Source organism: Ictalurus furcatus, chromosome 21 (genome assembly GCF_023375685.1).
Source record: "Ictalurus furcatus strain D&B chromosome 21, Billie_1.0, whole genome shotgun sequence".
Classification (NCBI taxonomy): Eukaryota; Metazoa; Chordata; class Actinopteri; order Siluriformes; family Ictaluridae; genus Ictalurus; species Ictalurus furcatus.
This window is the reverse complement of record NC_071275.1, coordinates 2,329,095-2,344,283: the sequence shown is the minus strand read 5'-3', so window position 1 is coordinate 2,344,283 and position 15,189 is coordinate 2,329,095. Positions and strand designations below refer to the sequence as shown.

At 38.9% G+C, this 15,189-nt stretch overlaps 1 protein-coding gene across 1 annotated transcript in view; it reads right to left on the bottom strand.

Moving 5' to 3' along the window:
• Window positions 1–595: 595 nt before the first annotated feature.
• Window positions 596–15,189, bottom strand: part of alpl (alkaline phosphatase, biomineralization associated) — a 50,117-nt gene continuing 35,523 nt past the window's right edge. The window contains exons 5-12 of the mRNA XM_053652513.1: window positions 14,039–14,213; window positions 10,065–10,240; window positions 9,709–9,849; window positions 9,311–9,380; window positions 9,086–9,220; window positions 3,410–3,601; window positions 3,211–3,330; window positions 596–2,882 (exon numbers count right to left, since the gene is read on the bottom strand). Of these exons, the coding sequence (XP_053508488.1) occupies window positions 2,614–2,882; window positions 3,211–3,330; window positions 3,410–3,601; window positions 9,086–9,220; window positions 9,311–9,380; window positions 9,709–9,849; window positions 10,065–10,240; window positions 14,039–14,213 (1,278 nt within the window). The 3' untranslated portion in view covers window positions 596–2,613. The remainder of the gene's footprint in view (window positions 2,883–3,210; window positions 3,331–3,409; window positions 3,602–9,085; window positions 9,221–9,310; window positions 9,381–9,708; window positions 9,850–10,064; window positions 10,241–14,038; window positions 14,214–15,189) is intronic.

Genomic DNA, 15,189 nt, shown 5'->3' with positions numbered 1-15,189 from the left:
TCCATCATTATGAAAAGAAAATCATCCAGGAAAATAATACAGTTATTATGCAAGTGTGAGCAAATTTCTCTGATCTTCCTGAAATGTAACAAACACAGCAAAGACTATGTTTTGAAATATAGTTACCTTACTATATTACTCAGATAGATAGAAAGTTTGCCATAATGTTTCACAGGATATCTGGTTCAAGAGTTCAAGGTTATTTTCAGCAAATTATTCATTGTAATTTATGAATCTGAAAAGGACTTCTTTTTCCAGCAACACGTTTTGTTGTTTTCAGCTTTCTATTTGCATATTCTGGGGTATAGTAGTAGTGTGCACATAGTGACCACTAGTCATGAGCTTAGGCAACATAGTTTTTTATTCCTATTGTGGTGGAAGGAGCATTTGAAAACTAAGATATGCGTATATAAATCCTACTGTTACACCAGATTTATAGTAAACATTGGGGAGGGGCTAAAAAAAAAAAGAGGCGTGCCTCACGAATGATATATACTCATAGCCGATTATGTCACCCTGTTATATACGGACATTAACCCAACCACCCAAAAAGGGCACACAAGCCAGTTGTTCAATGGATGTACTCAAACGTGGATACACATGCAAATATCTTTATTTAACACTTCTGTATGAAAAACAATTCATTCAAATTTGCTTAACATAACTAAGTGGTCCCACTCCAGAATTCCCACAGGTTTGAGCATATGAATAAGGCACATGAAGAAACTACAGGGTTGAGCCATACCAGTGGCAGATACAAGAAGATTCAAAATCCTCCCTTAGGAAAAATCGTATAGCACCATGTGTACCAATCCAGCTCACACGCCACACAAGCATGCATGCACGCCATGTCATGCCAGAAACACCACCACCACAACAGAGAGAAGAAGGGGAGCTAGCCATCTGCCCTGGGTCTCAACTCTTAAACGAAGGAAAAGAGTCAGTCATAACCCCATAACACACACACACACACACACCAAAAGTTCACAATTCAAAATAACAATACAAAAATGAACCCAAAGAAAATAAAGAAAATGAAATGGTCCTTTAATGACTCACAAAATTAGTTACTAATAAGCCCAAAGGCTGAACAATATGCCCAGCTAGTAAAAGCCACCACCAGCGGACTACATCAACAACCTTTCTGCATCAGTGAAAGCGCTAAACAGGAAAATAAAACATTAGCTCAACCTATGCTCATTAATAATACAAAGGGATGGGATCAGCACAACGCTGATGTTTCACTACACTATCATCAGAAAAAAAATGTTTAATCCAGTCCATGTGACTTCATTCTAACTAAGGAGCAGGTGTCGGGGCGTTTCACGGTGGATCTTTTGTCGTTTAGGCATTTAGAATCACTACCACTTTTCCATGTTGATGACTATCATTTTATGACTTCTCCTTCTAATTCAATGCCCAAAACTAGTGTTATTTTTTTCATTAAGTTCTTCTATCCTGAATGTTATGCATACTACACAAGTGACACTGAACCTATACCAAGCACAACAAAGCAGAACTACGTACTCACTGTCCTTGTCTCTGTTTAGTCTTAATATAGATAGTGAGTGAAAGTAAAACAAGACAAATATACTGAAACTTTTGGCCCATTCTGCCTTCATTTATTTCAACAATTGAACATCACTTCACAAACAAGCCAGTATCTTCATGTCTGTGACAAATATGCATGGATTGCTCGATTATAACTATTGTTGTAATCAATAACACATTTTTAGAATTCCCTCTATCGACATACCAGTGCTTAAGAAACATATACACGGCTCAGTTCAATTTACTGGGAAAAGAGACTCGCCAAAGGCAATGTTTAGGCTGTATGAGAAAGTTACAGGCGTCGATAAAAAGGAAACAAGAGAGATATCTAATCGAAGAACCTTGTCTTCAATGTTTCATTCTTCTCACGAAGAACCATCCAAAGGAAATTACAAAGGGGGGAAAAAAAAAAAACATTACTCACTTTATAAAAAGGGACCATTATTATTTTTGGGAGATTTGATTTAGAGTGGTGTCCTGGGAACGTCTGGGAATACTGAGGACTGTAACTGTACAGTTACAGATTACAAAATCTGTGCAGAGCTCAGTCATAGTCTTGGTAGATTTTTGTTAAACACTACTAATAACAAATAATTAAGCTTTATAATTAACATTCATATAGAATTGATAAGTATCTACAGCTCTACAGCTTGAAAATACCAGCTACAGCATCAGAATTAAGATGTTATCCAGTAAATAGTAAGAAATTGTGAGTAACATTTAAAAAATACATTTAAAAAAAGTTGATTTTTTCCTTCGGTTTGACAGTGCATTAAGACAAGTTTTCTGAGGTTGTTATGTACTACAGGTGAAGTAAAGGGGGGGGGGGGGGCATCTTTCTATTTTCATGTTATCAGTCTTGATTCTTCTTTAGGGCCTTCAGTTTGCTATTTGTTTTTATTCTCTTCAAAATGTGTGAGCAGTCATCCCAAAGTGTAAAATGTTGTACAAAGATCATTTAAAAATTGACAGTTAAAAAAAAACATTATATAAAATCCATCAGTTGGAGCTAGATAAAGGTATATAAGTACATCTGTGAGTAAGTTGGCAAAAGAAGAAATTTCAGCACAATAACCAAGAGACTACAATTAGTAGAGCTAGAGTGAGAGGGACTGTTGTGGCTGAAGGAGCGGAGCTGTTGCCAGAAGGGCAGTGGCCTTTGTTCTGGCCGATGCAGGCTGCATATGCCATGACATGGGGGATGTAGTTCTGCTCTTGAACTCCATGAAGCAAGTGTGCCATGGGTCCTTTGGAGAAAATAGCAACATCTTCACCTCCATGAGTTTCCATGCTTAACGGGACGGCTGCCTGGGCTTGATAGTTGTTTTCCTCTGAGAGGATGAGAGAAGCAAAGAGAGATGTCAGTGCATTACATCCTATGTTAAGGTTTGTTCAGAGCACACTTCAGTAAACTAAACTAGAGTATCACACTAAAGTAAGGTATAAAGACTAAGAAAGAAAGGAAGATAGATACGTTAATGTTGAGCATCATTGTAAAGTTTGACATTTACTATGTCTTTCAACAGACAGACAATTTAACGACCTCTGACATGAATCATAAAAAGGTCATAAAAAGACAGACACGCACCACTTCTACTGAATATTAACAACTCTTTAAAAGCCTTTGTTCAAGCGTTTAGCAGACCATTTTTGACTTACTATAATCCACAGTTGAGACGTTGACCCTGGAACCATTGATGAGCTTGAACCCAGGGCCATTGCCATACAAAATGGAAGTGAAGGGCTTCTGGTCAACATCACTCAGCATAGGTGCAAGTCCTGCACACACACCTGAGTGTTGGAAGTCTGAATGACACTTTAAACAACACTGAGTCCTTTATTCTATTCAAACACTAACCAAAGATTGAGTTTCCTCGTGCTGTGTAGCCTCCGAAGTTGAATACATGAGAGTGATCAGCGGTAATGACAGTCAGGGTGTCGTGGATGCTGGTGAGAAGATCAACGTGACCAATGGCACGGTCCATTTCTACGGCCTCGTGCAAGGCTTGCTTTGCTTTGCCCTCATGGTGTCCATGATCAATGCGCCCGCCTGCAACGGGCCAGAGAAGTTAGAGCACTTAGGGTATATGTACACAACAACAATGTACTAAAAATGGAAAAAGTTTTTCCTTTGCATTTTTTTTAAACGTTTCGCGTACAGACAGCAACATTGTCAAAACGATATCTGTTCACACGGATCCGCAAAAACGACTAAAGACGTTTTACTATGCATGCCAGGCCAGTAGTTGGCGATGTCACTTTGTAAAGAAACACTACACGCCTGCGCACATAAGCATTCTTCCACAGAGAGGTGAATTCTTCCACAGAGCGGTGAGCCTTCAGAACATTAAAAAAAAAAATGGATAGAGATAAAGTTTGCAGACGAGACAGAGGACTTCTCTCCTCCTGAATCCCCAGGGCTAAATGGAGACACAATAGAAAGCAGTGCAGGTCCTCTGCCCTATCTATTAAACCATTAGCACCTGGTGTGACTATGGAGGAAAACATCAAATAAAACCGGAGGCAGCGTAGATGGGAGGAGTGTCGGAATTGTAGCTAGCTAATAGGCTCGAGCTTTTCACGAATAAAAGGCGAAGGCTCGTCCCTTCAACACGGACTCTCGGTGTATAGTTTTGCACACGACGGCCCGCGGTGCTTTAATATTACATATATGATATTATATTATATATTGTATGTACAGTTTTTATAATATATTTTAGTATATTGTTTTCCTCAAGCCGGGGGCAGCGCGGTTGGGGGAGTGCTGGAATGGAAGCTAGCTAATAGGCTCAAGCTTTTCACGAATAAAAGGGGGAAGACTCGTCCCTTCAACGCGGACTCTCAGTGTATAGTTTTGCACACGACGGCCCACGGAGCTTTAAGCGGTTTAATTAGCTCAAAAGGCAAGTAAAACTGTCATGGTTAAAAATTAGGGATGGAAAAGTCCTCGGGACTTATTACCGCATCATTGTGTAGACGCAAACTGCTATCATGAGCGAGTCCGAAGTCCACCTTTCTCCAATTCTCATCGCTCTCCAGAATAAACACACTCGAACTCTTACACCACTGAAACAAACACCTCCGACCCATTTGAACGCCTCTCATCTACTACATCTGTAGGAAAGCACCACGTGCTGTCATGAATAATTAAGAGACAGCATCTTCTCATAGGATAACAACACGCAGGCTCATGAATAATTATGAGACACCGACACGTCATCGAAGTACTATAGTACATTGCCACGTCACCGCCTGCGACTGAGATTTTAAACCAGGAAGACAAAAATAGCGGAGAAAAAGCTCAAAATTAACCAGTTTTCTCCTACAATTAAAATGAACAGATGCTAAGATTGTCTTTTATGATGTGTGATACGAACACCTCAGTTAAAATCCCAGCAAATGTAGTTTAATGTTTTATGATGCTTTAATGTCCCAGCTGCAACCTCATTTTGCATATTCCATGGTAGTCACTTGATAATATATTCTCATTCAGATATTTACAGTACTTTAAACCAGCTATTGTTGACACTACTACGGTTTATTGTAGTTCCGTTGTTGGGCCAGATAAACATATAAAAGTGGCAATATATGGCAAAAACAATAAAGAAATACATAAATGAATATATAAATCCACATATTCCTGCATAAAAAAAAATACTTTCCGTTTTGCATTCTCCTAAACATTTATTTTATATAGTTTAATTATTTACATTCCTCCCCACAAATGTAATTATTTTATTTTTATTTATGCAGGAATATAAGGATTTATGTGTTCATTTATTTATTTAGCATTTTCCTAACCATTTATTTTATTTAGTTTATTTGTTTACATTTCTCCGAGCAAAATTGAATTATTTCATATTTATTTATGCAGGAATATAAGGATTTGTGTGTTCATTTATTTATTTGTGTATTGCTTTTGCAGGTTTCGTCCTCCATAGGCACTAGACTGAATGTTCAATGTTTTTCAAGAGTGTTAATACATGTTAATATATGTCGCCATCTTTTGTTAAAAACTAGTGAATGTTGACTTCAGTATTAGCGGGTGCATAGTGACACTTAAGTTTATCAGAGATACTTGCACTGAAAAGCAGTGAGAACTTGATACCGCAGAATGTACGTCTTACCATCACTTGCAATAGGACAGAATGATCACTTGCACTATGCTCAGGGTATCTGCAGGTGTCAGCACTTCAAATGTAATACTTTTTAATACCATATTCAAGACATTTCCAAAATATTTAAAGACCTGCACGTCACTTCAATCATGCTACACGATACATCAGCTATAATGGATTGTGTTCATGCATATGCAGTACATCCATTTCTGGGTTTAAGTAAACTATAGCAGGGTAAACTTCTATAGAGGGGAGATGGAAGACCGTAGGAAATATCCTTCTTACGTTACCATTTGCTCCAACAGTGAAAGAAAAATAAAATCCAGTATTTCCTTTCCATGACTTTCCAAGAGAGGAAGAAAAATATATAGAGAGATGGATTACGGCAGGCAGAAGAGAAAAAGATGTCAAATTTACCATCACTCCCTCAGCAGCTGTATTAGAAACCCCCTCGCTGCAGTGTTTACGAGGTTTTTTTTAGTTTGTAATTTAATGCCAGGGTAATGTAACAAGTAGTGTTATAAATTTTCATAAAGAAGAAAATATATTTTTAAAAAACCTTTGCTATTTTGTAATATCACTATTGCACTGAATAATAATAATAATAATAATAATAATAATAATAATAATAATAATAAATTATTTGGGGTACAAATAGTAATATAACAATAGTAATATATTTCTGACTTAATTCACTTTTATGTGTTAGACATTGTGTCTTTAATTTTGGCGGGAAACCGCAGGAAGTGCTCAATTTATTTGGCAACAGTTTTTTAAAATTCACTTCTCATTACCAATCAGGTGAAATGCTGTAAACCTCTGCCCACAAACATGTTTGAGATTACGCTAACGTAAAACCAAGGTGAATCTGGCGAGTGTCGTGTCTAAATGCAGACTACAACAGACTCAAACTCACACCTTTGGCCGCCTCAGGGATGCGAACCTGGCCTTAAGCTGGCCAAATGCACACTTGATTGCCATCTGGGCTCTACATGGACAAAGTTGAAAATATTGTTCTTGAGAGCCATTATTTGCGTATTCTTTCATCAGGAAAGCCAGTAGCAGGTAGGCAGGATCTCCCAAAAGAAATATTAGTATCACCTCCTCATCATCCACAATCTTCTTCTCCAGTGCAAGGATCTTTCCGGTCTTAAAATATGTATTTACCTTCAAAATGGTGAAGACGCACGTGACATGAATACTCCCAGGCCATTGTATGATGACATCCACAAATCTGTATTTGTAGTCATATACAGTTTGCACATTCAGTGAATATTTACCGTTCCGGGTTCAGGTAATCCATCGAGTTGACAGATGGCTGCATTATTTCGATGTGGGTCCCATCTACAGCTCCTAAACACTGAGGCATACCATGAGCACATTCAAATCCGGACACCTCGGGCACAGTGGAGGGCAGCATTATGAATTTTGGACCTACATGGACAGAGATGGCTCTGCACGTTTGCCTGACAATAACAGACACAGTTGGCCATGACAATCTGAAGGCACTGGTGGTTTTTCAAAGTCTCCTCTCAGAACTGAAGTAATACAGCATGCACACCACCTTATAACGGACTCCAACTGGTGATCTCATGTTGGTCTGCTCACCCTGAACGTAAGGACGAAGTTCTTCACGGCAGGCAAAGACAGAGGCTTTTGACACGCAGAAGTTTTCCTTCCATTCACGCTCGTCAACAACACCATTGATAGAGATTTCCCACAAACTGCTTGTCCTCCCAGGTCTGACTCAAACACATCTTTTGAATACCCTTCATCAGCGTAGATGTGGGTTCATAATTTGGCGTATGTAACAAATAGTTTTCCGTTTATAGTTGAAAACGTTGTCGTGTAAACAGCCCCTTAGATATGGCAGGCTTAACCAAGTATGCTGTTCACTACTGTGTAATAGAGCCAGTCTATAGCATCAAAATGGTGTCACTGGTGTACTGAATATACTTTTTAGGTATCAAATGAGTTTTAAAAAATCATCTCAAAAGCCAACTATAAGGCTTCTTCCACTGTTACGCTTCCTATGTCCTAGCATTAGGCCTATTACTGCAAACCTCGCTAGCCAATGTGAATTTATCTCTGTATCTCTGTATACAAGAGGGCTGTGTCACAATGATAACAGAATTTCCAGCAGCATAATTTATATGGCAAGAAACAGACAAGCAAACCAGTAGCAGACAAAGTCCTACATTTCTTTGTTTCAATTTTTCAATTAAGCATATTCAACTCTTTCTAAATAAATCTTATTCCATAGCAGTCCGGCTCCAGTCCAACATGTCCTGCCGTTTTAAAATTCACAAAATACTTTAATTTTGTTTTAACTGTCAGTACAAATAGACAGAAAAAGTCATTTGCATGCTTAGGATCTTCCTGAGGAGACACCCCGAGGGATGGAAACAGCAGCAATAAAAAACTTGGTCTAACAATTTGTTCATTATAAAAATAGCTCCTCCTCATGTTAGTCATCACCAGCTTTGAAGTCAAGTCCGACCAAGTCTAAATGTCACAGAATTTCCTCTGTCCATTGTTACATTTTTCTCTTTACTCTCTTCAAATTCAAAATGCCCTAGCTGCTAAACCCAAACGGTAAAATAGGACACACAAAGATGCTGTAATAACTGATATCCTTTAAAATCACTTAACATTCATCAGAAAGTGCTCAGACTGTATTTATTTATAATAAACAGTTAAATAGTTTTTAGTTACTACATTAGATAGACAATAGACAATCAATAGATAAGAGACTGACTGAATGGCGACAGCAGTTACCTTATAATGCTTAACCATTACTGATTTGTCCATGGCTATAAATAGCACAATTCAAGTGCTTATATTTTGTTTCGTAGTGGCGCTTCAGTACTGCGGACGCTTGAACAGATGAGAATTCACACATACTTTTCTATTATTTCATCTTTAAGCATTCTGATTTGGTCATTACCTTTCTTTTAATCATTTTATAAGGGCAAAGCCCTTTGCTGGAGTAGTGGTGAATGAAGTTGAATAATCAAGATATAGAGGGTAAACATAATGAAAACTATAATAACATCTATCAAGATTCTCCCCTTTCTCACTCTAGCCATGTATCTATTCTCTGGTCTGAGTCTCTGTTGCCTTCAGCTAAGTAACTTAGACAGGCTTAAATGCATGTGATCTGCTACAGAAGCCACGCTGGGTCATGTTTAGAAAACTGGAGTCGCTATACTACAGCCAGTGTTTTTCATATATTTTATCAGCTCTGCTACAGTATCTGTTTTCAAGTATTCTTTTCAGTCCACTGAAATAATTTGCTGGGTTCATGGTCTGCCCTTGGACAACTCCTGAAATACTGTATGCTTATGTTGCATCACCCTGCTTTAAATATAAACATTGTGAAACCAATGTGACTTGAAGATCCATGATTCTCTCACCTTCTACTAGCAAATAGAAGCCCTTAGGGTTTTTTCTGAGGATCTTTATAGCCACATCCACCATCTCGGTGAGGGAAGGATCAGTGTTGCTGTCCCTCTCCAGTTCATATGGCATGTCTGCTGGCTCAAACAGCCCTACACCATCGACACAAGAAAAACAGGGCATATTTTCCAACACCTCAGCATTGTTAAAGACTGGCTAAAGCATGCAAGTGAAAAACTCACCTAGTAGATAATCAGCAGAAGAGGGATTTATTGAAAGGAGATCCCTTTTGTTCCAAACATAGTGACCCCTCTGTGGAAAAAAAAAAAAAAAGTTATTTCATTTTATGATACATGTAGAATAAACCTCCTTCTTATGGGGGGATTTGTGGCTAAATCACTGGTGTAATTCCTCTGAATGATGTGCGGGTCATGTGGTACTAATAACAAGACAGCTCTACAGAGCCGAAGCTCATCAGCTCACATACCAGACAGCCAGTGAACCATGACTAGTACAAAGAGTGAAATTATCTTGCAAAGCATCAGTAAATGTGAAAGAAAATGAAAAGCAGAAATATTCTTTGCCTGAAATAAAAAAAAAAAAAAATGATTCAGTATTCAAACTCCCTTGTTACTCTTACCTTGTTCTTTGTTCTGTCAATCCATTCCTGGATCAGATTCCGGCCATCTTTGCGTGTCCCACTGTGCTTCTTTTCACCGGGGTATTCCACATCCGACGTGTTTTTAGGAAGCATGTACTTTCGTCCACCACCCATGATTACCTGTCCACCCGTACCCAAGGCAAGAATCAAAAACTAAAGGGCAAAAACTTCAAATGAACCTATCTACGATTCAAAATATACTTTATTGGAGTATATTTGGAATGGTTTGGCAAACTCCAATAGTTAAATCTAAATTACCCAATATATATCAATATGCAACTGTCTAACCACATAAACCATTTATCAAGTGAAATTAAGAGGGCGCATGGGCTCACATTAATATTTGGAATGTTCTCAATGAGCTGACGGGCGATGTCCTTACAGCCCTCCTGCACTGCCTTAGCAGGCATATCTCCATCTGAATACCAGTCGCGGTCCACACAGTGGGCATATGCTGCACTCGGGGTGGCATGGGTCACTCGTGTTGTCGTTACGATGCCCACAGATTTTCCTGATGAAGACAAACAACAGGGTGCAAAAGTATGACCACAGGGTTTGTTTTTGGATCGTCATTTATTAAAATCCGACACATCATTTTTGTTGGTACTAACGATCCAAGAGTATATTTTAGCTGATATCCTTATATGAAATTGAAATCTATCCTGATCTCTACTTTAAACAATATTCGCTCTTGCGAAGCCGTATATGTTATTAATATATTTTATTTGTGTCTAACTAGGGGTGTAACATTCTGACGATTTGGATCCATGCATTGATTTAAAAGGCAATGAATGAAATGAACAAAAAAAGGACAAATAACTTATGAGTGAAAAATAATTAATGTATTTAAACTGATGTTAATTTTTTTTTTTTTAAAAAATAGGCTTAATACTTAATAGCTCGTCCAGGTTAATTAATAGTAGGGCTACCCCAGATTCTGTACAAGGTTGGTCACATATTGATCAGAGGCTACTAAAACAAATGCATTAAATCTATATTTATTATTTGTTCCCTCATTTACACTACATAACCCCTAGATCTATGTGCAGCTGTCCAGTAGGATCACGCCAGCACTGTTAGCTGTCCTCCGTGTCCATTAACTGTCATGGCAGGCTTTTGAATGATTGTTCTTTTGATGTCTTTCAGTTGTCCGAGCATGTCATGAATTCTACTCCACTTACTCCATTCACAACTGTTCCAGCACAGGGCTTTGCCCTTATAAAATGAATTATTCATTTTTATATTTCATGTTTGAATGAGCCGTTAGGATTCTGTACTCCCTTTATTACCTTTGCTCCTATAAGCATTCCTTCAATTATTTGTTTAGCACATGCTTTAACAGTGATATTATTCCATTTGCAACAAGCCTGCCTTTTGAGAATTTTTTTTTAAGCACCTGCTGTTTACACTCAGGATCTTGAAAACGCCACTAGTTTGAAGAATTTGAAGGGGTTCTTCCGGGTAATTTTAAAACTGTAGTAACTCTAGGTAGGGTAGAGGATATGAGAAAAAATATATCACATTTCTATAAAAAACAATATATATCATGAGATCCTATCCTATATATACACATAGATATATAGATCATACATAGAGCAGTCATAACATTAAAACCACTGATAGGTGAAGTGAATAACATTGATTATATCATTACAATGGCACCTGTCAAGGTATATTAGACAGCAAGTGAACAGTCAGTTCTCGAAGTTGATGTGTTGGAAGCAGGAAAATGGGCAAGCGTACGGATCTGAGCATCTTTGACATGGAGCAAATTGTGATCGCTAGATGACTGGGTCAGAGCATCTCCAAAACTGAAGGTTTTGTGGGGTGTTCCCAGTATGCAGTGGTTAGTACCTACCACAAGTGGTCCAAGGAAGGCGCCCATGGCTTGGTGTTGACTTGGCCTCCAAATTCCCCAGATCTCAATAGGATCGAGCATCTGTGGGATGTGCTGGACAAACAAGTCCAATCCATGGAGGCCTCACCTCACTATTTACAGGACTTATGGGATCTGCTGCTAACATCTTGGTACCAGGTACCATAGCACACAATATTATGTAGTTGGTTATAATGTTATGGCTGATCAGCATATAGGTATATTAGACTTGCCATGATATCATAATTTTCACACCAATGCGGTGTCCTTAGTTCAAACCGGTAATACCAGTATTAACGCTCCTTGGACACTAGATGGTGCTATGGGGTAATTTTTGATGCACAATAGCCTCCACAATAACGCAAGACAGGTTGATATCAAACTTTGATTGTTATTATTTAACAATATATAAAAAGTACATTGAAAAAAATGTAATCAAATTAAATTGTGTGTTGTACACCAAACCGCTAACGACACACCACACATAACAAATATAGCCTATGTACAATAGGGCTCCTCTTTTAGGAATTAATGGTGTCTGTTTTGTCTTTTAAATGCGGCTAGATAGATAGCTTCGTGGAGTTCTGTTTAATATTTTACGCGCATTTGTGCTGCCTCTCTGACCTCATACAGCTGTTCCTGTCAGTTAAATGTGACATCTTCGATCAGCACTTGTCATGTTCTGGAGGTGAAGCCGGATACAAGTACAGATAGTAGTTCAATGAAACAACAAACAATACAAAATACTAAGCTTGGAAACACAAAGACATGACCTATGATATCAAGACAAAAAATACATGGACTAAAGTACAGAACATGAGCAATGAACAGTGATAAAAGCTAGACAATCAGTTCTGTGCAAAACGTAGCTTAAATAGTATTGCTCATTAGCTAAATCAGGTGCAGGTGGCCATGTGAGAGTGATGCAGTGAGGTGCAGTGGCTGCTGGGAACTATAGTCCTGCTCTAGTTCCGGCATAACCCTGACAGAGCCCCCCACCCAAAATTGTGAGGCTCCTGACAGACAAAATTAGTTCGAAAGGGGGTCCAGGACAGTCAAACAAAATTTGTGTGCAGATATGGGCCCTTCTGCCAACAAAGTTTCTCATAAGTGACACCCTTAGCGTTGCTGGAAAGAAATCACAATGTCCTTCAATATGCGGCGAGATGGAGCAATTTCTTCCACATGGCTAAGGGGTAGCACACCGTTCAGGATGGAACGCATAGTAATGACCACCACAAAGCCAGTAGGGGGAACGAAGTTCAAGACAGATTCATAGGGAAGAGTGACATTCTCCACAAACCCAGAGAGGGGTGCGATTTCCTCTGCGGAGCCAGAGGGGGAGCGACATTCTCCTCGAAGCAAGAGGGGGGTGTGATGTCGTTCTCTAAGCAAGAGGGGGGTGTGCTGTCCTCTAAACAAGAGGGGGGTGTGATGTCCTTCTCGAAGCAAGAATGGGGTGTGATGTCCTCCATGAAGCAAGGGGGGTGTGATGTCCTCCACGAAGCAAGAGGGGGGAGTGACATACAGCACATAGCAAAGGGAAGGAGCGACATCCTCAGTGGAGTAGGAAGGTGAAGCGACGTCCAAAGTCAAGCAGGAAGGCAGAGCAATGTCCTCAGTGGAGTAGGAAGGCGAAGTGACATCCGAAGTCAAGCAGGAAGGCAGAGCAATGTCCTCAGCTGAGTAGGATGGTGGAGCAATGTCTGTAGAGGAGCCTGGTGCCTTGGGCAAGACACTGAACCCCAAGTTGCTCCCAATGGTAAGTTAGCGCCTTGCATGGCAGCTCTGCTACCACTGGTGTGTGAGTGTGTGTGTGTGTGAATGGGTGAATGAGATGCAGTGTAAAGCGCTTTGGATAAAAGCGCTATATAAGTGCGCCATTTACCATTTATATTGAAAGATATACTGTATTGCAAAGACTGGGAGAGGGAAAGGGGGATTATAGAAATACAAGCGAAATATTTGTTTCCTATGCAAGGGCTAAGAAAAAGTAAATACATGTCTCTCTTTTCCAATAGACAATTTTGGGGGGCTAGTTATAGGTCTTTTTAAGATGTAGTTGGGAAATTTTGCTGAAACCTGTAAACCCTGGTTAATGACATTAGATTCAAAAACAGCTGAACAAAGTTACATCTAAAACCACACAAAATGAGCTTCTAGACTGCATGCAGGATGACCGCATGTTGTCAACTCTTAGCTGCCTATTACAATGTTACTCTAAAAATGGTCTTAACTTCATTTTGTTTGAGAGAAATGTCATTATCAATGTTTTCTTGTCCAACCAAAATCTACGGTAGTGAGCCGCTGCTCCATATTCATCTACTACTACTAGACACTCTTCATGTTTTCATGTGCTCTCTGTTATATTCTGTCCATTTTGTTTGCCTTCAGAAAAGTAGTTAAGAGTAGAAGAGTTTTTCATTTGCACACCTGCATCTTTGGCCCATTTAAGGATGGAGGTGACTTCGTTACCCTGCGTGGTGTTACACTGGCCCCTCACAGCCGCTGCACTCACGCCCACTGTGCCCTCGTTGGCCTTCACTCCACACAGGTATGCCGTGGCCGTGCCAGCACTGTCTGCCACCTGAGCATTTGTGTTGTAGGTCTACAGAAAGAAGCTGGTTGTGAATGTTTGTGAAATAGGAAAACATCAATGTTGGGCTAATCCCAGAGCAAGTTAGTGTTTAGATTCAGATCCAGATGGAATGAAAATAAAAAATAATGCTGTATATTACAGTGATCACCCAGTGATATTTGCAGTATTTATTTTACAGCAAAATACTGTTTTATTTACAGGAAATCAATCTGTAAATGATTGGGCAATTTAGAGCAGAATATTGGTTTTATGGTAAAAAATTTCAGTATCATGCAACATCTGCAACTAGGATTTCTATGCCCTTTATTTTAGCAGCTATTTTACTTTTTACGTTTATATGCTAGTAAAATGTTTGTTTAGTAAAGCACTGACATTTAAGGTGGTTGAATCAGTATAAGCTAGTTGAGGGAAGTGTTGGCTCAGTAGTTAAAGCTTTGCACTACAGATCTGATGGTTGGAAGTTCAAATCCCAGCACCACCAAACTGCCACTGTTGGGTCCTCGACCTTTATCCTTTAACTGCTCAGTTGTATCATGTCTCAATTATAAGCCACTTTGGATAAAATCATCAGCCAAATGAACAAATGTAGTGGATTATATTTTATTTTAAATGTAATCCACTACATTTACTCATTCGGCTGATTATTGTTCTTTTTACAGTATATCACAGTACTGTATGTTTCCAGTAACATACTATACAAAGTACAGTAATTACCTGTAAATATACTTAACGTTTATTTTATTTACTGTACATTTACAGTACTTCACACTGTAAAAAAATAAATAAATAAAATGCTGATTTGTACACTTTTGGACCTTAGTCTAAGTACTTGAGGCTGAAAGTCTATGACTGAATGACTGAACTAAAATGGTGTGCTGTGATGAGACTGTACACATCCTTATTATATACCAAGGCTGGTCAGACGTACTGATTAACAGTCAGACTTCATAATGACCCTGTGTGTTTCTGATTTCTGAGAAAATAC